The sequence below is a fragment of the Coturnix japonica genome, chromosome 16 (genome assembly GCF_054131305.1).
Source record: "Coturnix japonica strain WE chromosome 16, WE-NBRP24, whole genome shotgun sequence".
NCBI classification, from domain to species: domain Eukaryota; kingdom Metazoa; phylum Chordata; class Aves; order Galliformes; family Phasianidae; genus Coturnix; species Coturnix japonica.
In genome coordinates, this window is record NC_140678.1 from 2,646,846 (window position 1) to 2,673,864 (window position 27,019).

The 27,019-nt window shown below is 51.4% G+C and overlaps 1 protein-coding gene across 14 annotated transcripts in view; it reads right to left on the reverse strand.

The window, feature by feature from the left end:
- Positions 1-27,019, reverse strand: part of GATAD2A (GATA zinc finger domain containing 2A) — a 37,832-nt gene that overhangs the window by 10,626 nt on the left and 187 nt on the right. For 4 of the 14 annotated variants that reach the window (XM_015886256.2, XM_015886249.3, XM_085517774.1 and 1 more), the window contains exons 2-5: positions 14,001-14,080; positions 8,041-8,312; positions 807-936; positions 145-276 (exon numbers count right to left, since the gene is read on the reverse strand). In XM_015886256.2, the coding sequence (XP_015741742.1) occupies positions 145-276; positions 807-936; positions 8,041-8,303 (525 nt within the window). In that variant the 5' untranslated portion in view covers positions 8,304-8,312; positions 14,001-14,080. Of the gene's footprint in view, positions 1-144; positions 277-806; positions 937-8,040; positions 8,313-8,941; positions 9,029-13,311; positions 13,334-14,000; positions 14,081-21,797; positions 21,955-27,019 lie in introns of those variants that run through there. The other 10 variants (XM_085517769.1, XM_085517775.1, XM_085517768.1 and 7 more) reach the window with 5 other exon arrangements.

Genomic DNA, 27,019 nt, shown 5'->3' on the forward strand with positions numbered 1-27,019 from the left:
CACAGAGGTTTGGCAAGAAGCAAAACGTGCCGTATTCAAAAGCTATTTTCTGCTCTGCAAGTCACAGGAATCGCCACAGTCAAATCTCCTTTTTGTTCCCTTCATCCTAAGAGGGAAGATAAGGATTAGCAGGAAAAGACGTACCTTTTGAGTAGTGGTCTCCTTCTGGATTTGACTCTGCCGTAGCTTTTTCAATAGGACAAGCTTTGCTTCCTCTAACCGTAGCTCTTCTTTCAGTTGTTTGATCATTCTCTCACGTTCCTCAGGACTGCTTTTCTGCAGGGCCAGGGCAGGCAATAGAGGATGGGAAAACAGGGAGGGGGCAGAGGGAAAGACAGATACCACGCAAGTTACAACAAGAACTCATTGCCTTGTAATTGTCACGTATGTCTTAATATCACTGACATGCCTGCAATGCAGGGACACAAACTGAGGGTGAGAGAAGAGCTCGAAGGCGAAGAAATAAATTAAAACAAAGCTTTGGTAATTTCCATAAGTGAAACTAAAAAACAAAAAGGCAACTGAAGAGCCAAGAGGCAACGCTGAGTACGGGATACTGTGCCCACCAATACAAACCTGGCTTAAAAGTCAAGCCTGAAAAAGCTGCTCTTAAGAAGCACATAAAAATTAAGGGGGTGAGAGCCTGGAATGTAATAATACAGCACACGTCAGCCTCTAACAGCTGTAGAACCCCCCCTATAAACCAACTCTAATGGAGTCAGAGATACCCTGACCATAGGCTGCAGGTGGATCTGCAGGAACAGAGGACAGCCCGGGCTGAATTGTGTCAGAACAAGCAGACTCACCATGAGTGCCTCTGTGTTGGTCTCTTTTAATGCTATTTTTGTTAAACCATTCATTCTAGGGCTAGAAGGTTCGTTGTCTGACAGCACGATGACATCCGGGGAGGGGACCCGCTTCTCTCTCTTTATTTCACTGCAAATCAGAAGAAAAACAGAGAATGAGTTAATAAATACAAGTGAACAAGTGCCGCGTGCTGCACGGTGTGACTTACAGCCTCCTGATACACTATTCCCATATCTCTCAACTTACTGCCTCCTTAATGGGCTGCAAGGAAGAACCTGACTCCCCTTCTCTTTTTCCTTTCCTAATGGAAGGGATTTCGTATTCTGACCTCCCCCACTCAGGCTACTTACCCAAACCTTAAGGAAACAGCTGAAACAACTCACACACAGTCACCTACCTACGTTTGAGTTATGACATCATTTTTCTACACCTCTCACCCCTCAGCTCCATGAGAAGGAAACACCAAACTGCATTAAGAAACAAATAAAAGGGTCGGGGAGGACGTGACGTGCAGATAGCAGAGCTGCTCCTTCACCACACATTCCTGAGCAGCTGGGAATGAACCCAGCCATGCATTGGGGGGTCACTATACAGGGATGGCAGGAACAGATCCCCTTTGGTGCCATGGTTTGGGATCTCACAGCACAGTTTGTAGTGCTGGGAGCAGGGAGGTTTAATAGGAGCACAGCACAGGGGACAGAGCAGCACAAAGAGCGGTGACGGCGCTTGCGAAAGGGCTGACAGCAGGAAGAGCTGAACGTACACACAACGGCTGTGTTTTGTTTTCCTTGAAACCCAAAACCAGAAGTAGGAACAATGAAGTTTACACTGCGAGCCTTCTAAATTTGTGGTGAGTTATGCATTAGGAAAAATGCCTAGAGAGCTTGTAGCAAGTAAGGCTAAGCAAATATTGAAGCGTGGCTTGCACTACTCACAGGTGAGAGATGTGGCACATAAACTTTCTGCCTCTTCATATCAGCTAATTACCCCTCAGATTAAAGAATGATTTCCAGGCTTTACTGCTACTCCACATATATCAAAGATCCAATAGTTAACCCTTATTATCTTATTTAGAGATACGAAGGATATTCACGCTGAGCAACATCACTGAAGAGCTGCACATCCTGCAGACCCCATTGGGAGACCCACAGCAGATTGGGAGCCACGTCTGGGATATTGCAAAGCCAGGCAAGAACACTGCACGGAGAGCTTTAAAAACGCAATTTCCACGTTAGGGAATGGGATTATAAAGGGAGAAGTGTCCTCTAGAGGGCACAGCGAGCCAGTAAACCCGACTCATTGAAACTCTGAGGGCTTCCAAAGCAGCAGTGGCACAGGTGAAAGGTTTCCAGTGTGTTCCTGTACCTGGTGGCACTGAACTGGCTGCCGGTGCCCTCGGATGGGCTGTAACAGAACAGAGCCTGGTGGTGGGTGGCAGTGGGCAGTGTGTGCCATGGAGCAGCAGCATCTGTGGGTCCAGATGTGGGGATGTGGCTGCCGCCCTCTGCCAGCCTGAGCTGCTCCAGGTGGGAATCCAGGCCCTCGTGGCATCCACAAACTGAGGTTGGTGTAACCACGGGGATCTAAGGGGTGGGTGTATGTGCCCCAAAGCACCCAGTTCTGGACCCCATAGGATCTTGTTGCCTGCTCCAGCCTTCGAGCTGACCCACATGCACCGCAGGGATGGGGTGGTGCTCTGGGTCCCTCCCAAACCACAGCACTCCATGGTTCCATGGCTCAGAGCACAAGGAGAGCAGAGCAGCACCACCGGGCAGCAATGGCTGCAGTGACACAGCAGAGCGGTGCTGTCACCCACAGGTCCTCTCCCACCAGCGCTGTGACACTCAGGATTGGGGCTCTGACATTGAAACAAGCAAAATAAAAGGGAAAAGTCCCATAGAGAGCCACTGTGCTACTGCTGGGCTCCTTGATGTGTTGGCTTCTGGATACCTTGGGAAGGAAACACCATAGAGAGCAGCACGGCCAGGCTGCATGCAGCCATAGAGATCTCCATTAACAGCAATGTGCTCACAGCACCTTTGGGAAGAGGTAATGGGAGACAAGAGAACATCCAGCACCAACACAACTCCAGGCAGTGCTACATCCAAAGCAAAGCAGCCCTCTGACCACGTCCCATCTGCACAGAGAGGGGCAATGCCTTGAATACAAAGCTCCATCCCAAAGAGGGGGATATCCCAGCAGCACCACCCACCCGACACTGAGCATAGCCAACCCCAGAGCAAAGCCTTGCAAAACAACCCTTTTCTTGACAAAAAGAGCTAAAAAGAAGTACAGAGTTCGCCCCTCTCTTCCTTCAGCCTGTGTGTAAAGCAAGAAATGGAAAGCAGATGTTTCAAAATGGGAAAGACAATGGGAATATCAGCACTTTCAGAACAAATGCTGCCACCAGCGGTTAATAACTTGGGATGGATGCCCTGGTACCGTGACCTTTATCCTCTGAAGCCATCAGACATGTCCCTTCAGCTAAATAAAGGCATAATTCTATTATTCCCCCCTTCAGCTTTCATAAACGTTGCTGTCTCAATCAAGCCGGGCTGTATACAGGAAGATGAAAGCAGTGCTGCTGCCCCTATTTAAGCATCCCCCAGCAATAAACCATGGCTGAACAGAGACCTTGCAGAAAGCCTATATAAAGCAGTGAGCATTGAGCACCAGGTCACCAAATACCCCAAGGAAAAGGGCCCTGTTTCCTCCCATTCTCTCTTATAACCCCCCAGCAGAAGGATGCATGCATCATGCTGTTTGGAAGGAGAGCATCCTTCAGAGCACCACAGTGACTCCGGATGAAAATAACCCAACAGAACAAAGCAGAAAAGCCACATTCCCTTGGGGATGCTGAGTTGGTGATGGGAAGGAATAGAGCCAGGTGGCTGAATGTAGCCTCATAGCTCTGCCCTCCAAGCTGGGGTGGAAAATGACCAATGAAGGTGTCATGTTGGAGCTGATATACCTGAGGGTGTGTGGAGATGGACTCAATGCTGTGACCAGAATCACCATCCATGAGACTGGAGTCTCAATGATGTGTTAGCATGGCAAATAAAGCTGTGATATTAACACTTAACAGAGGCACCCAGAGCCCATAGGCTCTGCTAAGGTTCATTTCAGGGGGGGATGTCAGCCATGGAGCAGCTCATTGAGCTTCACTGCTTTCATGGGAGAGCTCCAGAACCACAACGCCTTTACATTGGTTCCTACCAATCCAAAAACAGGGATGTGACACAAAATACAAGCTGCCTTTTGCAAACTGCATCTTCTCCACGCTCTGAAATGCTCTTTAAAAACCCTCCCCCAAAAATAAATAAAGTAAAATCGATGATGAATCCACTGAGCATTGAAGTTATGGAACTACTGACCTGAAACATGGAAAGCCCAGCTGCAAAGCTCCAGCCTGCAAAGTGCTCTCCCAACACACTGTGCCCAGCAGCAGGTAACTGTAGGAGGCATTGCAACCATTGCTCAGCCGAAAAGCTTCATCTACATGAGCAAATATGCAACAGTTTTGCCTCAGTCCATTCAGCAATCTCTTGTATACTCCCATCCAAAAATATTTGGCAGGGAAGGAAGACAAACAAGGCAAGAACAAGCAATGCAGTGGGGAAAAGAGAACTCTTTTTTCTGGAGATGCATCCACATGAATCAAAGGGGGTTGTGATGGATCAAGCAACCACGGTGCGCAACCGAAGCAAAGCAAACTTCATTCCTTTCCTGCCCTTCCTCTGAACATAAATTAAACTTTAATCAAACCATCTCTGCATTTAAAACACAGCATTAAAATCCCACAAGAAACTACTTCTTTATTTTATTTTATTTTTTTTAAAGCCAGGCTATAAACCAAAAGGAACGAATGAAAAAAAACCCAAATCCAGAACCCAAAAGTCCAACTCTCAGCCTCCAAACCCCATTAGGAACACACAGGGCATGATGGCGAAGCCAGCTCACACACAGCTCCCCAAATGCTTCTCTATAGATGTTATTTTAAGTCATACCATTCAACACGTGAAAAGATGGTTGTTCTGGGGGTCCAGAGCAAGGCAGAACCTTCCCCCCCCCTTCCCAAGCACACGTAATATAACCAGCAAGATTGTAAACTATAAATAAAGAGCTGAGATGCTGCACTGAATACACCAAGCTCAGGGACACCCAAAGTCCTCGTCCTCCTCTTCCTCTCTGTTTTCATTGAGGCAGACAAGCTGTGGCTTAAGCCAATCCAGCTCATATTCCACTTGGAGAGGCCAGAACTCAGGGCTGTATTTCCTACTTCTATGGGATAGAAGGACACAACAGAAAGGTGCAGGCAATTGTGGTGGAATATAACCCAAAAGTGCCAAATGGGGGCTGGATGGCTTAGCCAGGCTTCTGTTTCAACTGGAAGGAAAACCAGGACTCTGCATAAGACATCACAAGGAACACAGATGTTGGTGGATGAGGACAGGACTGTGCCCAGCAACATCACGACGTCCACCACTGCTTACTGTGAGCTGGATCATCACTGCAGGTGCCTCTGGTTTGTTTCATCCAACTCAAGAGATGCTACAATCACGTTATAAATTATATATATATATATATATATATATATATATCCATTCCTCCAGCCCCTGCACTGATGCACAGCAGTGCATTCCAAAGCAAAGCCCTTCACACAGCACATTACTGAACCAGCCCACTGCCAATGGTCCATGCCCTTATGAAGAGGGGGGAGCTCCTAGGCCAGCCCTGCAGCACAGGGATGCTATGCAAAGGAGCAGGCTTGGCTTTGGCCTGGCATGACCTCCCCAAAGCCTTCCACCACTACAGGCTTCCTTCTGTTTCTTCTGGCATCAGAACATGAGCTCCACAACCAGATACTATTTTTAAAGTTCAACTTCAAGGTTCAAGGAAAAAAAAAAAAAAAAAAAGGAAAAAATATATATATTTGAAGCAAAAAACCTATTTTTTTAAAGTTCAACGCTGAGGTGTTGCTAGGTCTGTATTTCAAATCTTGACCAGAAAAACCAAATGATTTCAGAAAGATCATCCATCCTATCAGCTTGACGTCAGCTGCACCGCGATTACTGCTGGGCCACCTTTTCCAAGGAAAATATTATGTTTTCAGTTCTAAAAGCATTAAAGGAAGTTTAAAAGCCAGAACCCCATATATCACCGCGCATGAATTGACCCAACCCAGAAGCTGGTAGTAGCTCAGTCACTTCCAGCAACAGCTTTTATTCATCTGCTCGCAGAATCAGCTCAGCTACTTTGAAAATAGGGGTCTTAGGAAAGCTGAATGCCTCTGAAGATCAAAGGTTGGAGATACGAGTCCCTCACTTCACAAACACCCTTATGAAATTAAGATCCACCTTCCCACAAACACTGATTGTGCTCTTATATATGCGAGGGATCAGATTCATCCAAGCTTCCCCCCGTATCAAAGCATCTTCAGGCAGCCCTGGGAGGTATCTGCACCCTGTGCCACGTCTGTGCTCCTGTTAAGAACTTCATGCCAACATCCCAACTTACACACAGTACTCAGAGTTCACCCAGAGCACCACAAAGTTCTTAATTATGTTTATTATAATTAACTTTGTGGACTTGCTTTCAGAACGTCTCCTTTTTGTATGGGGGAACCTCTTCTCCCTTTGGACACGAATGGAAATCAACACTATCCCTGGATAGTGGCAGAGATGTCCTCATCCCAGCTGGGTTGGTGGCTCCTTTGGGAAGCTCAAAGTGCAGCTCCTTGCTCCCACCTTTGCAGCACACAAAGCACACAGACACTGGCACACACACATATACAAAACAGATTCACAAAGAGCACGTGCACGTGGGGGCAAGTACTGCAATAAGAGAGTGAGGATACCCGACTCCAACTTCTTAGCTTTCAGGTAGGAGTAATTCTTCAAAAAAAATCACAGTGTGCATACTTGCATTAATTAGCAGCCAGCAATTATGCCAAAAGATGCCTTGAAGAGATTGGCTCCTATCAGCACAACACACTGCATACGACATGGGAACCACCAGCTGCCCCAGTAGCTTCTGAGCAGGACAGGAGCACTTTGCAGACATCAACTCCAACAACCTGAGCTATTCACTGCCCTTTTTGCAGCAGGTTTGTGGGGAGCTGATGGCTCTTTCCTCAAGCAAACTGATGGAGGAGGTCTTCACAAAACCAGAAGTGATTTCTGCATAGAGCTGCTGTGGTCTTTGCTGCTTCTGAAGCATCAAAAGTTGGGAGAAGTTTACGGGTGAGTTGCCATTACACATCAAAGACATTGGCCTTCCCAGCAGCACCCCTCCTCCCAGTAACTCCCTCGCACTTGATAAGAATCTCATGTTTTCAGTTTCACATCTCAAATCTGCACTGCCGTAATACCTCACAACCAAGCAGATGCAGATTCATTAACATTGAGAACTGTTTAACCCATTCTGCACGCAGGCAAGCCACAGTCCTTATACTGTTGCTCTAATGGGACTGGGAATAAATGAGCCTCCTGACTTCCTGCTCATCACACTGCAGCATAAAGCAAGCAAGGTCTTTGTAGTGACCAAGCTTTTATCCTGCTATGGACAGAATGCGGGTGGGATGCAGTGAAATCAGGCCATAAAGCGATGTCCCTCCATCAGGAACACCTGATTCACTGGTGTGACATGAGTATGGGTCAAAGGGAACCTGTGCCAAAGCAAGGAGCAGCTCTGAATCCGTGCTTTGAGATGTCAGTGTTCAGACATGGAAGGGATGTTGGCCTTTCAGGGAAGCACCAAGAACCTGCGCTACATAGAACTGCTGCAGAAGGGTGCTGGCATTTCACAACACCTCCCAGTGTTGGAATCCACCATTTACTATAAGAAACTCTGACTTTATCCACACACACAGCTCTGCCAGGAGGAATCAAGCCGCAATTCAAACTCCTCTATTAGGGCAATTACCACCTATTATTTTTCCTGTATCAGAGCTCAATTAATACAATCCTCTGAATCTCAATCAGTGGCTCAAAGTGCCAAATATCCTCCTTATAGCCTGTATGTTCTTCTCTTCAGGACAACACTTCTTTACCCAGCTGCTCATCACAGAAAACACAGCACCAATGTGGCATAGAAACAACTGGATGCCACAGCAGGAGCCAGAGCTGCAGTTTGCCCTTCAGATTCCAGCTCCTGTTAACCTTAAGGCACAAGGAGCTCCTTCCCAGTGCCAGCCAAGCACATCTCACCACGCAGGGCCCCCTCCCCACTCACCTTTTGGAAGTACTCATATCCACGGGCTCATCTCCCGTCTGAACCTCCACTTTAATGGTTGCTTTCACCTCTCCGCTTTTTAACAGTCCTTGCACTTTTCCAGCTCCGGGATCTGTTTTGATTTTCATGTCTCCTTCAGCACTTAGTTCAGTTCCTAACAGTCCTTTCTCCATTTTTAGTTTCTTGCTGTCCACATCGTTATGCGGTACCTCGCGTTCTAAGGCTCGTTTCTGACTCCGTGTCCTGCATGCTTCCTCTGTCATTGTGAGGCTCTGGGGGAAGAGAGGAGATACAAACGAGTTAAGAGCTTGGCAAAAAAGAAGTTAAGTTGGACAAAACACCTTAATTTCAAAACAGGGCAAAGTACGGCTGCGAAAGAAGAAGTTCTGAAAGAGCCATAAAAGTTTTGCTCGCTCGCCCTATCTGCAACACACATCTCAGACTGCAGCTATTAAACACCCGGCATCATCGCCCTGCTGCTGCTTTTTGACGTGAAGCAAAAACAAACTGCAAAGGTAAAAAAAAAAACAACAAGAAAAGAAGCTCAAAAGCTGAGTATCAACTATGAGCAGGAACTGTAAGAGCAGCAGCGGGGAACACGCAAACCCCCACCACCAAACAAGTTTGGAGCTCTCCCAAGAAGCAGGAAGAAGAACGTATGGATTTGCCTGACATGCAAATAAGCATAATTACAAAATTGGAGATTAGGATCAGGCTGGGAGCGTTGCCACGTCTCTCCCATGACCCAAACCCAGCTGTGGGCTTCGGGACCACCACGCCCTGCATAGGAAGCCCTCCATGCTCCTGGAGAACCACAGCCCCTCCTTGGAGGAGAGGAGGGCCGTGCAGGGGGCAGCACGCAGAGCTCACAGCCGTGGGCATGGCACCGGGCACCGGGTACCTGCGGACACCCCTCGGACGCGGAGCTGAGTCAGGCTTTGATCCCATGACATCACTGGGCTCCACATGACCCTTCCCAGGATGCAGCCTGCGAGACAAAGCACTTTCCAGAAACCAGTCTGAGCCGGCAGCGGGCGACCCGCAGCAGGGCTAACCCCAGCAGCATCCACACCGCTCCTCCTCCTCCTCCTCTTCTTCCTCCACCCACCCAGGGCTGGCACAGAGCTGGGGGAGCCCTCCCTCCCCTCCCTAATTAATTAATTAAGAGTCCCTCCCATCAGTTTCCCCCTCCTTCCCCCCCCCTTCCCCTCTGCTTTTTAGACTGGATTTCAAGAGCCAGGCCGACGCACAATAGTTGGACCAAGTCTTCCCAATGTTTTTAGCAGCGAGATTAACATAATTACGCAACGTAATTAACCTCTGCTCACCCCCCCTCTCCCCTCCACCTCCCCCATTATCCACCAATGTCACCCAGGCACACTGAAACTGCAGTCTGGATGCTCTGAGCCCTGTATGGTGACCACAGGTTTCTCTGCTTGCTGTTATATGATGAACTTCTGCTCAGCCCAGTGCTGCTGGACTCAGAGCCGGGCAGGAAGGTGTCAGTGTGTCTGTATGTCTGTCTGTGTGTCAGGCTGAGCTCAGTGCCCAGCAGCAGCACAGCAGCTCACACCCAGCTCCAGCCATGCAGACAGCAAGGCTGCTCCTCACCCCCAACAACCCGGGTAGGAATTGCAGATCTCACTGCTGTCCATTCAATGCAGATGGACCTGAAGCCAGAGCTGCATCCAAGGGTCACCGGGCAGCTCAGGGACAGCAGGGTTTGCTGTTATCACAAGGCTGCTCTATCACTGCAAAGCCTCCTTGGGAAGACAAGATGCTGCCACTTCTATTCCTCTGTTACCCCCAGTTTTGATTGAGATGGGCAATTTCAAGCTGTACTGAGAGACTCCATCTCTACTGCATGCCACAGGTCTAAACCCTGCACGCACAGCGACACTCAAAAACAACACACCATCAAAGTTCTACAGGGGATGGAAAAAACAGGTAACGAACCACAACCCCCCACATTATACAGCCATGCTCACAGCAGCTCAGCTGTGCACAGTGGGGCAGATCCCAATCAGCATCCATGGGGTGAGCCCTACCACCAGCACAGGCTGCATGCAGCACATGCACCTTCCCATCCTGCTGTAGGATCCCCAGGACAGCACACAGCAGCAAGGAGCCTTTCCATTTTGCAGAGGCAATGAGAAGGCAGCAATATGGGATAGCAATCGTTAGGGAGAAGATGATGGATACACTGGGACTGCATCTCCACCTGGGTCCTGCTGGGTGGGCACAGATCAGCAGCTCACAACACCCAAACCCTATAAAGGACAACACAGCTTTGGAAGCCAGCCCCCAAATCCCCACTTCTGCTCCTCCAGCTTTCAGAGGCACCGAACAGCACAAGGGGCAGGCAGCATTGACTCCACCTTCCATTCTATAGGAGGAAAGGTAGGTAAGAAATGATGCAGTAAATTTCAAGTTTTTATGGGAGGTTCTGCTCTTTATTACAGCAAATAGCACAGCTCGGAGCTGAGCGCTCAGGACTTCAACAGCCAATTCTCAGCTTTAAGTGCTATTGCTGTAACAGATTAACTCCTACCATCAATTCAAAGGCAGTTTAGCATACAATGCTTTGCCCCAAAGCCCTCCCTGCTGTTCCACTGCCCTCTGAGCACATTGCCAGCAGCCAAAGCCCAAACCTGTGCTGAGCTCATGGCCTGGGAAGCACCGTGAGAGGCAGCGCCTGCTGCTCAACTGCTGGAAAAGCTACAGGATGGGGGAAAAAGGAAGGTCCAGTTTGAGATGTGGGGAATCAATCACTCTGTGCCAGGTTTTCTAGATGTTCATGTGGCCCAAACCAAGCCGGGCAGTCCCAGCATGGCACTGATGGCACTTGGTTATTATAATATAGTGATGGGAAACAGGGTTGAAGTGAGGACCTGAGGCTTTGCTGGAGCCCCAGCAGCAGCAAAAGGAGCAGCACTGAGCAGCCCAGCCCTGCACCATTCACTATTCAGCAGCCAAAAACCAAAGAGCAGCAGCCCTCCTTTCCAGCATCAAAAGTGAAGGGGAAAACAACAAAAAGAAGGGCACTTACAGAAGAGGAAAGGGAAGGTGAAAGCACATGCAAACCAACAGCCCTGGGTGAGAAGCAGCCAGAGGTGGCTCCAGCTACTTTCTAAGTGCAGCTGATCAGAGCCCAGAGATGCTTTAGCATGAGCTTCGTGCTGGGCTGTTTCTTGGTGTGCCATAGTTGTTGCATGGCTTTTTTGCTTGTCCATTTCCCCTGTACACTCACTGATAATTAAGGCAGAAGCCAGATCTCCTTGGTAAAGTGATGATCCCTGTGTGTAGCACTGCATGAAGGTGTACTGGGATCTGCGTGCCTACACGGGCACACGCAGGACTTTACAACCTGGCTGTATAAACCTCACAAAAAAGTAGAATTCAGGGATCCAAACTAAGATCCGGATGATCATTAGGATATATATCTATTTTTTGCAAAGAATGAATGAATACAGGATAAAAACAGCAGGCTGATACAAGGGAGAACCCCAACACCTGCCTTCACCTGGGCTCTTGTGCCACCCTGGGGCTGCGCTCCCCACGGCAGCACCCCAAAGCAGTGGGGTGGGGGGCAGCGGGCGCCCTGCTGCCAGCCCACCAAGGGTTAAGCCCTGCCATTTTGGTGCCATTCACCGATATGTCCATTAAGGGTGTTACATAACAAAATGGCAGCCCTTAACCCTTTCCTTACCGGCTGCCACGCTGCCGAGCTGTGTGCCGACGCCGGCCAGAGGCGCTCCCAGGCATGGTGGCCCCGACCCCGCTGTGCATCAATGGGATCGTTTCCCTTTGCAGGGAGCTTGCAGGGGAAGATAAGCAGCCTCACTCAGCGCTGCTGGGAGAAGCTGAAAGCCTACAGAAGTTTCCTCTGTGCCAGGGCACGAGGGAAGCACTGCTGGGTGCGGGGATGGCAGCACAGCAGTGGATCTACGGGGCTGCAGCAAAGCTGAGCTGTGGGGCAGGGGAGCACCATACAGCCCTATGGCAGCACCATACAGCCCTATGGCAGCACCATACAGCCCTATGGCAGCACCATACAGCCCTATGGCAGCACCATACAGCCCTATGGCAGCGCTCAGCACCCACAGGACCCACTGACAGCCCTCCAGCACAATGCTGTGCCCACAGCATCATCCCACATGTGACCGAGCGTGTTTGCTATTAGCAGACAGATGCCGAGGCTCTGAGCACTATAAGCCCTGCTCTTGGCCAGGCAGGAGAGCAGAGGTCCTACAGCACAAGGAGGCACTGCTCTGCTTTGCTTTGCTTTTGTGTCAATGCACCTTAAGAGAAATCACTATTTACGGTACAGCTTGGCTCTGTTTGCTCACAATAATGATTAAAGCACGGGATTCAGAGCACTCCGTGCACCACAGCAGGCACAATTCCTAACAAAGCTCTGCGTGCCACAGACGATAGCAAAGAGAACTGCATGGATGTGGAACGGCCATGGCCTGAGAGGTCAAAGTGATCTGCTGGTGTTTGGTGAGGACCACCGAGAAGCACTCAATGCCAAAGTGATCTTAGAAAGCACGTGCTTCTTTGTATTAAATGCATGGCCACATCTCCTGCGCTGCTCTACCCCCACAACAGCATCACTGTGTCCAATGGGAGCAGCACACAACCCGACCTCACCTCCCCAGCCCCATCAGCCCTCACAGATACGAGCTGATGATTCAAAACTGTTCATCCACCATTCATTTGCACTTAAAAAATAAGACCTACCGCAACATCCACCCCACGTTCACCCAGTATTAACTACTATCACACCCATAGAAGGGATGAGCAAACCCGGATGCAAAGGACGGCACCAAAAGGAAGACCTGGGCAATGCTGGGAGCTCTCTTATTCTCCACTTACTCACCCCGTTCTTTGATAAATAGCTTTAGAGTTACATCAGTGTTAAGGCCACAGCTCGGGTTCACAGTGTGCACTCAGAGGGTGCTGCCCACAGCCACCGCGCGAAGGATTTGCTTGACCTGAATTCTCCCCCAAGTTTTATGGATCTATTTTTGTCTAGAAACCACTGGGCAGGAAGTCTGTTAATGACTACGTCTGGGCTTTGTATTACCAAAAGAAAAAATAAAGTTACCAAGATTCCTCAGAGCAGAAGAGCAGTTAAATACAAGCCCTGATCGGGGCTCAGGAGGGCAGCGTTCAGGCAATGAACTGAACCAAAAGGAGACAGCATTCGTGTGCACATCTCTGCTGCTTCAGAGCTGCACGGCGGGCGCTCGGAGGTTGATTACTCACTGATCCAGAGAGCAGATTAAGAAGTTTCCACAACTGTGGTCAACATGTCAAAGCGTGGCACAGCGATGCAGTGACTCTCACTGTTACTCCCACCCCCTTCACCACCAGCTGACGTCACATAGAGGGTGTTGGTGTGACATCACTTGGCCCTTCCCTACCCATAAAGGTGGTTCTGTGCTGCACAAACCCAGGCTGAGCTCTGAAGCTGACCACACAAACCATCTATGAGCAGTGACACCAACACCTCCTCTAGGTGAGCAGCACCAGCACAGGACAGCCATTCCTAAGGGCACCACTGCAGAGCTATAGGGCAGCCACAGAAATCTCGTTTCCATTCACCACTTCACTTCTGGGGGTTGCACAAACGATCGAGATCTACACGGGTCTCAAGGGAGGAATTTCTGTGCACTTGCTATTGCCTCTCCTCTTGTTCAAGACCGAAAATACTCTGCAGCTGTTGTGAATGCCCAGCTAAAAGGAAGCGAAACTCTTCTGTCTGCCCATCAGTGAACTATGGGGAGGTACAAATTTTGGAGTGCTGGTTAAATCTTAAGTGAAAGGTGACTTTTGGTTAAGGCAGAGTTCAATACCCGAGCTCTGTTACAGCCAGCTGAGGCAGCAGAACCACACGATGCCAATGACAGACCCACCCCCCCCCCCCCCCAGTGCCATCCCTTCCCCAGTCCTACCTGTCAGTGGGGTTCATGGGTCCCACGGGGGGGGGGGTCCTGTCTGCACCAAGAGGCTGAAAGTGACCGCAGTGCAGGTCCTGCAGGGAAAGACAAAGAGGTGAGCACACCTTTGGTCCATATAGAGATGACCTTTAGCTGGCACGCAACCACTGAGACAGCGACCCTAAAACCAAGGGGAGGGCAGAGATTGAACCCTCTGGTTTGAGCTGGGAAGGAACTGAAGTCAGGGTTCAAACGCATCCGGATCAACACACAAACTCACACCCCAGCCCCATTTAGCAATCAGTCATTTTGTGTTTGCATGTGATGGATACCCAAGTGTATCCTTGTGCCCAGATAGATGCTGGCTAAATCCCAGTGGGGTTCTGCTGGGAACCCAGCACTGCTCAGCCCCACATTGCTCCTGGGGGCACCCGCAAACACATCCACAGCCTTGCAGGAGCTTCCATTATGCTCACATCACGCAGAGACAGTAGGGAGATGATGATGAGTGAGTGTGTAACATTCATTCTGATGGATGAAGCTCGTGTGTTTATCAGGTTCTGCTGACCCACACTACCTCACCCTCCACAAAACCCCCTTTATGATCCCGCACACACAGCACGACATCCCCAGCTTCCTCTTCCCACTCTATGGGGGGAACAAAGAGTGAGCCTGGGCACAGCAGCCACTAAGAAAACACCATCAAACCAAGCCATGTGGCCACAGACCTGATGGGTAATGAGCCCACCGGGCACTGCTGATGATCCATAGTGAACACCAGGACCACAGAACCAACCCACTGCCTGCTGTGCTGCCCAGAGCATCCAAAGAGGTTCCAATGGATGAAACAAATTGCTTCAAAACTGCAGATAGAGGAACTTAATGAATGGATATGCAACTGCGTTCTGGGTCTTGATTAGCTATCTAGAGGGCAGGTCTTGCTAATTATAGCTCATCCTATTAGTCCAATGCTTTTGTAATTAGTAGCCCATTGAAAACCACCATTAAAGCTACTTCAGGGCCTTCGTGAGGATCCAGCAGCCATGCTGTGGTGCATCCACACCTGGTTGGGCTGCACCAAAGCCTCCCAAAAGCCATCACAAGCAAAAAGCTCCTGTGCTAATCAATAGCTGCAGCGAGCAGGGAGCTGTAAGTTGGGACACTGTTAGGAAAAGGGGGGTGGGGAGAAAGGATTTTGGAGGAGTGAGAAGGAATCACCCCTTCCATTGTGCTCTGGATATGGGAAGGTTGAGCTAAGCCGGGTTGCTGGGGCTCCTGCCTGCCTCCATTTTTAACAAACTGTAGCATTAAACTCCCGTCGTGCTCCTGTCATGGGACTAAAATAGTTTTCATCTTACGAGGACACGAGGAGTCGTTTAACTGCTTCCCTGCCATGGGATGCTGCAGCTCAGCCTTACAGTGCCAGAGCTCTGAGTGCCTACAGCTCCAGCACAGCATCCCTACAACACTCAGGGGGATAAAAAAGGGGCTGAGATGTTTGGAGGAGCTGATGGTAAAGCAGCACTGCAGGGATTCTTATGGGAAGTGGGCACTGAAGCAGTTAACACTGGGAAGTGAAACTCAGCCGGAGCAGCTCCAGCTTTGACAAGTCCCAGCAGAAGGCAGCAGCCAGAGCTGTGCAGCCACGCGTCCTGGTGCCACCAGCACCACCCTGCTGGGAAACCCAGCCTATAGTCCCCAAGCACTGTGATAACATCCCTTCCCCTGACAGTGCTCAGCTCAGGTTGCTGGGAGCCCACAACGGCACCTAGTGAAGGGTTTTCCTCTACTAAACAACAATATAAGTTGTAGATCAGAACAGAGGCATTGCATTCTTAGTGGCATTACTGATGCTCCAACAGCAACAGGTTGGTAAAGCTAAAGAGAAACACAGAATGGTGTGGGTTGTAAAGGACCACAGTGCTCATCCACTCCCAACCCCATTCTATGTGCAGGGTCACCAACCAGCAGCCCAGAGCCACATCCAGCCTGGCCTTGAATGCCTGCAGGGATGGGGCATCCACAGCCTCATTGGGCAAGGACACCAAGCCAAGCAAGGCTCAGAAGATACCATATTCTGAGAAGATGGGCTGTGGATTCTTTAAGATGAAGGCATGGAAGCTGTGCCACGGGTACACAGTGCACACTGCCCCGTGCGTGGCTCCTCAAACAAGTGATAAGCAAACCCTGTGTTTTTTGGAAGGGTCAGCACCAAAAGGAGTCACATTTCAATCTAAATATTGACACACGAGGGGCTGGATTCTGCCTCGTGTTCAGGTGTGCTTCAGAATGCAAGAGAGAAGCTGGTACCCCATCATAGAGCTGGGAATTGCTGCCTGAATCCTGCATGCCCATAGATCAGGATGGCTGCAGTGTGCTCTGCCCCTTCACTCAGTGCCACCCCACAGCAAGGCCAAGAGCACTTTCAGGTGCTCATTAACACCATCAGCACCTGTTTATTGCATACAAGGCCTATTGCAAACCAGATCTCTCACCCTCAAATTCCAGCACAGAGATGAATGCACAGCCACCAACAGTGCTCCTAATTACCCCCTTGGATCAATGGAGGAACGTGGAGCTGGGAGATGGGCACACATGCTCCCTATGGGCAGCAGCTGCTCCAGCACACCCATCCTTTGGAGAACACTCATTTTCCAGCATTCCCATACAGATGCCAACAGCCACTGTGTCCCATAGCAGTGCACGCCATCCACGAGCAGTGCGTCGTTCTCCCACAGCAGGCAGCCTTCTGATATCAAGGTATCAAGCTCACCAAGCCTTTTGATATCACTGGTATCATCCCATCTCTTGCAACCAAAACTTGGTGTTTTCAGACTGAAACACAAATGTGTTTTGACTTCTCTCGTTCCCAGGCTGATACACCTCAGTGCTCGTCGCTCTGCCCCCCCTTCCCAACCAGCCCTGTCTGATCCGAGCCACCACTGCCTTCCAGTTGTGTGCAGAGGACGGGGTGTCTCTCCTCTATGCACTGCATGGAATAGTTTGGCAGAATATCAAGGATAGGAAGGGGAACGTGAAGGCATCACCTCGCTCACTCAGTGCAAGGATGGAGGAGACAGAACAGCAGCAGGCGACGGCCAAAGCACAGCCACCATCCTCTGCTTCACAGCACAGCATCCCTCTTCTCTGGGCTAATTCCATTTGTGCCCACCTGGCTTCATTCAGCATCACTCCCAGAGGTGTTGGAGCAGGATTCTTTTCCTTCTTCCTTCTCCCATTGGAGCTCCGGGTCCTGTCCTCCACTAACGACATGTTCTTCATCTCAGTGGTACGAGTGCTTTAATAACCCATAAGCTAATAATTTTTTGTCACAGCCTTTGCTTTCCCTGCCTGTATTATTTAAAAGCCAAGCCGAGGGTGTGCGTGGAGCATGACACTGCTCAGCAATCCAAATAAGGGAACGAAATGGCAGCTTGGCAAGAGCCCAGCAGCCACACCTATTGACAGGGGAAGCAGCACAGCCACCCTGGTCATTACAGCAGGAGCCCTGTGCACAGCAGCACCCACCTGCAGTCCTATGTCCCACTATGGGGCTGTGGGGTACACGCTCAGATCCCAACCCCATAGGAGGTGGAGCTGTTGTTAAGCCCATGGGACTGAGGGGCTGCGATGAGCAGCAAACCATCTGGGTGCTGCAGAGCAATGCATGCAGAGAGCAAACAGGAGATGCATGAGAGTTGGATGCTGTGATTGCATTGCTTGGTGTGACTTCCACCTAAGCATGAAGGCAGAGAGCAGCCAGAGGTGTGACGGCTGCAAGGAGCACTTTGCAAAGGTAATAGTCCCGTTTATCAGTCTCCAAAGTGATCAATAGCACGCCATATTAAAAGGAGTCATCTTTAGCTACTTCTATAACCTCCATCAGCTCCACAGTTCTCAAGCACCAGTGACCAAGCAGCCCTCCAGCTGCCTTTGTTCCCTAAACCACTTCTACCACTTAAGATCTGGCCATTATTAAGCCATTGTCTCTGCATTTAAACCGGTTTGGGTCCGACAAACTGAAATGAATCCATCCCTCTCCGGACAGCTTTGCTCAAGGAAGCGACAGCAGAATCGCTTCAAATACATTTAATATGAATGGATGGAATAAAGATTGCAGCTGTGATCCAGAAGGGCACCCCCAGACCTCATTGTGCTGTCATAGAACTCAGAATGTCAGCCTGAAGATGCAAGTTTACCTGCTTTGGGATTTAAGAGCCACAACACGCTCCGTGTATCCATTAAGGACTGATGTGTGCTCCATCCCAGCTCATGCATGACCCAGAGATGACAGCTGCTGCCCTTGGAACTGCTCAGCACAACCCATGCACCTCCCATAGACACCAATGAAAGCAACAAATTCAAGCTCTCCAAACACAGCTCTCCACTACTTACGATGGGCTGCCAACCCAAAGGACGGCTCTCTGGCTGCATCTGATAAGCCTCAGATATAAAACACAGCAGCATACAAAGCTTGGAGCACACACACAGCAGCATGGATAGAAGTTGTCTGCTGGTTGTACAACACTAAAACAGCAGATTTGTGCTGTGAATGAGCCTGAATTGGGGCTCGGCACATCGTATATACAGCAGTACCATGGGGATCAGCACATCTGTATATGTGTATCTGTATATACAGCAGTACCATGGGGATGCAGAACTGTGGGCACCCGATGCTGCTGCGGATGGGATTTTCTGAGGTCCCATTAAACATGAATGCCTTCAGTTTACTTCCTCCAATTCTTGTGAGCATTTCAAAGCTCACAACCACGTGGCTGTGGCAGCAAATGAGTGGCCAGGCACGGCTGACGGGCTGCAGTAAGGAAGTCCTCCTGCAGCAATAGGTAAATAAGCACGAGTATGAAACCTAAAGATCCCGTTTACTGCCTAATTATAACATCTGCAAAGTCTTCCAGGTCTGTAGCATAAAACAAACCGAGCAAGAAATCACTACTGTTGATGATGGGATGCGTGCAGTGGTTTTGCTGCTCTCTCCATCTACCAGGGACCCACCTTGGGCTCACATGCTCCATCCCAGCTCAGAGCTGCACCAAGGAACAGCAGCAGGTTCTGCAGCTCAGCAATGGATCATATCAACTCCACTTTGCCCCAGTGTGCCCAGGACACCAGAACCAGATGGTGACCTCCATGCACACCAACCCCCTTCATTCCACTGCAAAGAACCCACTCAGACGGGACATCCAAAGCACAGAGATGCTGAACAGCCCTATTCAAGGCGATGCTGAACTCACCCTCCAGAGAAGCACAGGTGAGAAGCAGAGCATTCCCCACAGCCCTCAGCTGTGCACGTCTCAAGGTGCAACCCCAGGGAGGCTGCTGAGCTGAGCTGAGAAGGAACAGAACAGCTCTGTTACAGCTGCACCAGGCTGAAGCTGTTTCCTACCTCATTTCAGCATGGCAAAACAGCAGCATATTCCAACACTTCTGCTTAAGAATCAACAGTGTGAAATCTAAGGATCCACAACACTTGCTAAGCTTTGCTTTTGTCCTGTAGATTCTGTCCCAAGTGGCCAAACAATGTTTTTTCCTCCCTCAAAATCCTCTTGATCGTTTAAAGATCCTGCCCCATCAATTGAGGGGGGCCACGATGCTGCCCTCCAGCCCTGCCTGCTCTGCAGGAGGGACCATGAGCAGCACAGCAGGTTGTGGGCTCAGAAGCCCCAGCAGAACCAAGACGCAGCAGCCTGTAATTAAGACATAGGAAAGCTGTCAGGGAGGATTCCTTCCTGCCCCATCCCAGCCACAGCCCCCAGGTGATGCTGAATGGGGCACAAGGACAAGTGCCAGCACTGGGAACTCTCTGTAGTACTGAGAAGAGAAGCAAAAACCTCTGCAGCACCGCTGTGTCTCTGATGCTGTAAGGGAGTTCTGTCAGTCCAACAGGGGCAGGCACACACTGCCTTCCCCTTTCCTCCTTTCCTTGTCCAACTTTCCTCTGCTCAGCACTGCTTGGGCAGCACCTCCCACCAGCAGGGAAACCTCCATGGCTGCACAAGAGCACAGGTCTGACCTCTCCCCTCACTGGGAGCTGCACAGAGCAGCTGATAAAGGCACCTTCAGCCTGGGGGAGAGCGAGCAGCTCCCATGTGCACAACAGGCACCAAGAAGGAGGTTTCAATGCCCCAAGATTGGGATCTAGACACACATAGGAGCACTCAGCACCTGGCACCATGGCTGCAGCTCAGCCCTATATCACCTAAAGGGCATTTAAGCTTCATTTTCTACACACCTCCCAACCAGAGAAACACCAGCCTTTAATTTTACCCCCCGTGTTCTCCTCCATCCTGCCCCCAACACAGCACAAATGGAACCGTAGCCCCACGAGCACCACCTGAGTTTACACCAACAATTCCTACCAGCTCCCTGTATGCCTACCAGCCTGTAATTACTACCAAAAGTCACAGCGCAGCTATATTAAGTTCCCCTATTAGCATACTGACACTGCAGCAATGCCAGCTCCATTGCATCACCAGCCGGATGGTGGAACCCCACGTAACAGAGCTCCACACCCCCACCTGTGAGCAGAGAGAACGTCTGTGGCTGCCTCCATCCATTGGGATCCATCCAGGTGTCCTTCCTTCAGGTACGGGCCTCACACCAACATTAACAGGTAATAGAGTCAGGCTCTTTCCAAACTGAAGGTAGAAAAGCATCAACCTGCAGCCTACCCCATAGCAATGCACTAAGGTGAGGCACTGCAACAAGACGGCTGCACACACAGTGCTGAACTTGATCCCAGCACTACAAGCAATGCTCTGTAGGGTCACAGCCCCTCACATGGGGCTCTGTGCCACCCCCAGGTCCCTGCCTGCATCCTTGCCATAAGCCAGACCCCACATCACACCATACATCCCTCTTATTCCCTACTTGCCCTATCCCTGCTCCTCTCCCCCTTCCCTAACCACACACACCCGCATTGCTCCCATTGCCCTGTGCTGCTCTGCTGTGCTTTGAGAGCTGCTCAGTACTTTGGGATCAGGGTAAGGGATGCTCTCCCAGCTCCTGCCCTGCCAGCACTCACCGATTCCCAAAGGGCCCTCTCCAGTTTTCACTTCCTGTGTAACACTCCTGCTGCCGGAGGAGGGAACGGGGAAGTCGAGCACCCACGGGAGGAGCCGGGGTTGAGGGTCGGTCCTTGGGGACCCACCCTGTGAGCACCACGGGGGGGGGGGACGAAGCACTGCAGCCCGGTCAGCCTTAGAGCAAATCGGGGAAGGCAGAAAGGGCCAAGTGAAAGCAAAACCCACCGCGCAGCCATCCGAAATAAAGCCGGGGCGGCACGGAGCGCACATCCCAACTTCGGGGCCGTGAAACCGTGAACGCCGCGTTATAACGCTGTTATACCGCACGGCTCCGGGCTGTGCCCACCGGAGCGGGGCTGGGGAAGCTCCGGGCTCACCGGGCTGTCGGTGTCCCCACACCCCGCCGTTCCCGGCAGGCGGCAGCGGAGCGCCCCTCCGGGCAGCACCTTGAACGAATGGGGGGGTGGGGTTGGGGGTTGCCGGGGACTCTTATTGTGACACGGCCCTGCTGGCCGCCCGGTGGCACGGCGGGGGCCGCCCCGCAGCACCCCCACGGCAAACAGGGCCCCGTGCGGGGCGGGGGGCGCCGCCAGCACCGAGCGGGATGAAACGGGCACGGCGGAAAAACCCGACCCAACTTTACGAAGCGGCTCCGAGCACCGAACAAAGCCGAACCCCGGGGGGTGGCGGAACCCAACGATGGGACCCCGGCCCGCTCCGCCCCGCACACAATGAGCCCGACGAGAACTTTTCACTCCCGGTCACTTACGGTCCCGCCGCTCCCCGCCGGTTTCTCCCCCGGTTCTCCTCGCTCCTCCCTTTCCTCCTGTTCTCCCCCCTCGTCCCCGCTCGGTGCCGGGTGTCGGGCCGCGGTTCCCCCCGTGCCAAATAATGCGCTTCTCACACATGGAGTCGCGGCGTCACTCGGCGGAGCATGCGCACTGCGGGGCACGGAGAGCGGCGGGGCCGGGAGAGAGCGGCGGTAACGCGCGGCACCGCGCCGCTTCCGGGCAATGGTGGAGCAGGTCTGTGACCCGGGGCGCCATTGGCCGGAGGGGGTCGAGGCACATGGCACGAGGGCGGCGATTGGCTGATGGAACGGGTCGGGGGAGCAGCGAGGAGGTTGAGTCGGAGCCACGTGGAGAGGAGGGGGGTGAACGGCGGCGGGGCTGGGGCATTGTTAGAGCTAATGGGGGGTCTATAGGGAACGGGTGGGAAAGGAACCGAGATGGGATGGGGGTCTGAACTCACCCAGCTATGGGTGCTGTGTGTCAGCACACAGTGCTATTAGGGTGTTATGGAAGTGATTGGATTTTAATCTGAATTAAACGCTCCATGCAATGGTTTGGAATTGGAGGAGCTGCATCGGGTCGGCAAACAGCAGCAATGCCATCAAGGTTTGCTGAAGCAAAGAGCTGATTTTGCTGTAAGAAAAGCAGGATTTGATATTAAAAGAACAAGGCGTCAAATCAGGGCTAGATGGGAATGGAAGGAGGAGATGAAACCTCTCCATAGGGTTCAAGAACAGGCTGAGCAGGTTCTGGGGCTCAGCATTGCTGGGTGCAGGGCTGTGACCCTGCAGTCAGTGCATGCATTGAGCTCTGCTCCGTGTCCCATCATTGCAGGACCTCATTGAGGTCTATATAAAGGTCTATTCCACTCTAGGAGGTTGTAAGCAACCCGCTGTATCCTTAAACAGTTAAAAAGGATCAGACCTTAAGTGGAGCTCGAACACCGTTTTAAGATGGCTTATGGTAAGAATGAAAGGAATTCCATAGACTCGAGAGCAAGCAAACTCCCCTGGCTTATTTTGTGCTGCAGCTCTGCTGTGGGCAGCAGCACAGGGACACAACCAGGTGGCACATAGATGTGTCATGGGGATGGAGCACTGCAGCATCTATAATGCAAGCGAAAGAAAGTAAAGACTGGGGGGTTGTTGAGGGAATGGGAAAGCAGAAGGAAGCAAAAAGAGCTGGAGATGGAGCTTTGGAACCTAACGAGCACCTCCTGGGTGCAATGGGATCTACGAGCAGCTGTGCTCCAATCCAACACCAACAAGAGCTTCATGGACTATTGATCTTGCTCAGAAATGAGAGAGAACAAAGTCTCCTATTAAAGGCCGGGTAGGGGCCGTGGGGCTGCCAGGCCCTGGTTGGCATGCAGTGACTCAGCCCTGCAGGGCCATCACGAAGGGCCAGCTGTAAACAGGCACCTCTGGTGTGTTTACTGATCGCCGTCACGTGGCTCATCAGAACTTGACCCCGATTAACAGATGAATTAACGAGTTGCAGAAAAGTCGGCAGTGTTCCTGCATTGCTTTGGCTTTCCCATGGGGTTCTGGCTGTTGTGTGAAGCAGGACCCCACATCAGTTATAGGCAGGGGGCTACCAGCCTCCATGCTCATAGGAATGCTTCCCATCCAGGCCTGCTGCCATCACACCCACAGCCAGAAGGATGGGAACCCCCCTGGCCTCACTGCATCCCCCCCCAGCACCCCATAGGGAGCACAGTTTGGTCTTTACCACCCTCCAAATAAAGAGCTAATGGGGGAAATCTAAGCACGGCCTCAATAATGAATGGCTTTCACTAGCGCTGTTTGTAGCTATCCCATTCCCTAAGCAAACAGCTTTCATCTCTCATCCTCGAGGGGATGGTGGCTGAAATGGTTAAATCCTACAGGAGATAAGGAGCAGAGCGACAGCTGCACAGGGCTGCAGATGCCACGATTCCAAGTTGGCCTCTCCTGGGGCTGTGGCTGCATGGAGCCGCATTGCTGACTGCAGGAACTGCACCAGAGATGCTCCCGATTCCATCCTGGCAGCCACATTGAGCTGCTTGGCTGAGTTCTCCATCCATTGAGGCTTCAATGTGAAACTGGAATAGCTGAGATCATTGTGATTCCAAAGGGTTGAATGTTATTAATCCATCCCATTAATTGGGTCGGAAAACCCAGCCAGGGTTGACCCATCATCACGCTGCGCACTCACACCTATTGCTGGTAGGGTTGTGTATAGGTGAGTTTCCATTGCAGCCCCTTCACGCTGATGGAAAAGCAGAGGTGGCCGAAGGCACAGGAAGGTTTTGCTGTTCCAAATGAAGCTGAGTGGACGCTCTGTGTCTTCAGGAGGATTATCTGAGCCTTACGCCATGTTTACTGTAAGCATTTATCACTGCTGTTCCTTCTGGTAATGTTTATTATCAGCATGCAGAGAACACCAGCCTCGTCCCCTGGCTCCATGAGGGCATTCTCTTCCCCCACTGAGCTGTGCCAGCTCAGTCTCGTAACCTGCTTTCCTGCTGAAAAGCAAGGCGCATCAATTAGATTCATTCTAAATATAGGATTGATGAGTTCGGTCATTACTGGTCTGATTTATCCAGGGAAAGGTATTCAGAAAGCAGCCGCCGTGAAGCTGAGAGCACACAAAGCCCCTCAGCTATAGAAGCACATGAGAATCAGTTTGGGAAGAAGAACATTGAACTGCAGCAACAGATGTTGATAAACCATCTTCCAGGCTGATAGTTGTCCTGGACAGCAAAGCCAAGTGCTCTTATAGAGCAAGGAGAGAGGGGCCACCAGCAAAGCCCATCAGCTGCACATCAGCCCCTGCACCTCCACTGCATAACCTCGTACTTGGTCACTAAGTGCAAAGGACAGCCCAATTCTTATCATCAGGCTCCCAAGAGATCTGACATCCTTGGCATTGTGTCCTAAGAGGAAGGAAATTTCTCACTTCCCCAGCTATTTCAGTTATATAAATCAATTGTTTGAAGGATAGCTCAACTGCTCTGCACATAGAAACCCAGGCCACAGCCTGGACTTTAACACACGAGCAACACCAAGAGATGGTCTCTGGGTCTCCAAAGCATCAACACCAACCCCCCCCCACCAGACAATGGCCACTTCTTATGTTCTGCAGTCACTCCATGAGCACCAAGCTACCAGTCTGCAATGCCAGGCAACCCAAAGGCAAACACTGCAGGTGTGCTGCTGTCTCACCTGGTCACTAACACCCCCGTTACCTGCAGCAAGGACTGATAGAACAGAGTTGGAAGTGTCAATGTTGTATATTGGAACTGCAGTAAGAACAGGGCAACACACACATGGCATCTATGGGTCCAGCCATGCTGTGGCCATTCCTGTCCTCTCCAAGCTGAATAATCCTGACTAAAAAGACCCAAAGTTCGTTCTGCTGTGATTCAGATGGATTTGGTTGGAGTAACATAGTAAATCTCCACTATTGCTTTCACTCCTCCCCCTGACAGCAGCAATGCACTGGGTTCTCCATGCTCAATGAACCCCCCAACTTCACAGTGCAGCTTTCAGAGCCCAAAGCATCAAACTCTCTTTGGCCCAAGCAGCTGAACTCCATTGAGATGAGAGCCATCCACTCACAGCTAAATCGAGCCAGGGCTTTTTCTTCTTTTTGCTGCTCTAAGGAGGTTGACACTGCAGTTCTGCCTCTGGTTGCACTTGAAGCACTCAGTCTGTCACGATGGGAACCGGGCAATTAACTTGGGATGAAAAGCTACTTCACATTCTTCAAGGAGCTCTCAAAAGTTACAACGGCTTGTTTTAAAAGGGGAGGTGAAGAAGAAAAACTACACAAGCTGCTTTTTGTCTTTTCCCGGTTCCCAACTCACTGCTTGCAGACAATCCAGGTGGGTTGGAGGCACAGAGCGGCACCTTTGGGATGGTTCTGTCTGTGTGGTCACATCGCCGGGCTGTTCTCTATGAGGTTCATTCACTGTCTGAATCCATCCAACTCCTGTTAAAGCCTGAAGAAAAGAAGCCATCCGTGCCATGGAGTGAGACGAGCTCAGCCTGAAAGCTCAATCCAAAGGCAGAAATCCATCTTCTCCCTGCAAACTTTCTGCTTACACAGGGCTGAAGTCCTTCACACCGTTTCCTCCTCCATCCAGCCGTGCTCTGTGCTAAACTCATTCAAACATTAGCACCGCCGGTTCCTGCCTCGTTCCATTGCAGCGTCCTATTCAGCTCAAGCAGAAAGCAGAGCGTTCCTCTGCCTTCCTTCCTTCCAGCCCCTCATCGGGAACTCACTGCTTAGAGCCCGCATCGCTGCGTTGCCCTCCCAGCTCCTCTCCGTTCAGCGCACGCCGCTCACGCACGCTCTCCTCCGTTCTCGGCCCGGCTTTCCATCGCGGAGAGGAAAGGAAAAGTTAAAAGAAGGACGGCGGATCAATGAGGAATCGCGTTCGGAGCGGCCAAATGGGGTCGGGGTGGTGGTAAGCGGCCAAATGGGGTCGGGGGTGGTTGTAAGGGGGGGGGGGGGGGGGGGGATAGAACTTTATTTCAACCCGGCTTCGTTTCGCCTTAAGAACTCAAACGTCCCTCCGAAGCGGAGCGATACGGAACGAGGAGAGAAACCAGCAAAGGGACCGTGCGGGGGGAAACGCAGACAAGAGCCGGGATCGCATCGCACCGCCCCGCGGGGCACCGCGCGGCCCTGGCAGCGGCCCCACACACACCTCCATCTTAGGTCCCGCGGCGGCTGCGGCCCATCTGCCCCCCCCCAACACCCACCCACCCCCTTCACCCATCGCAGCCTTCCCTTCTCACTCCCCCCCCACCCCAAGTTGCTCCTTTCCCCCCCTTACAACCCCCCTCATCCCCCCCCACCCCCGGGGCACTCCGCACCGCCGCCCCTCCCCCTCTCCCCTCCCCTCCCCCCCTTCAGCCGTCGCCCATCGCGGGCAGCTCCCGGGATGCAACACCCCCCCACCTTTACAATTCTACCTTTAATCCTTTTTTTTTTTAACCTCTTTTTTTTTTTTATGCTCTTTTTTAACACAACCCCCCCCACCCCCTCCTCATCGTGTTGGGTGGCCCCCACTATATCCCCACAGCTCTCAGGGACGCCCCCTACCCCCCTCATAACCCCATTACCCCCTCACAGCCCCATTACCCCCTCACAACCCCATTACCCCCTCACAGCCTCGTCACCCCCTTACAACCTCATTACCCCCCCACAG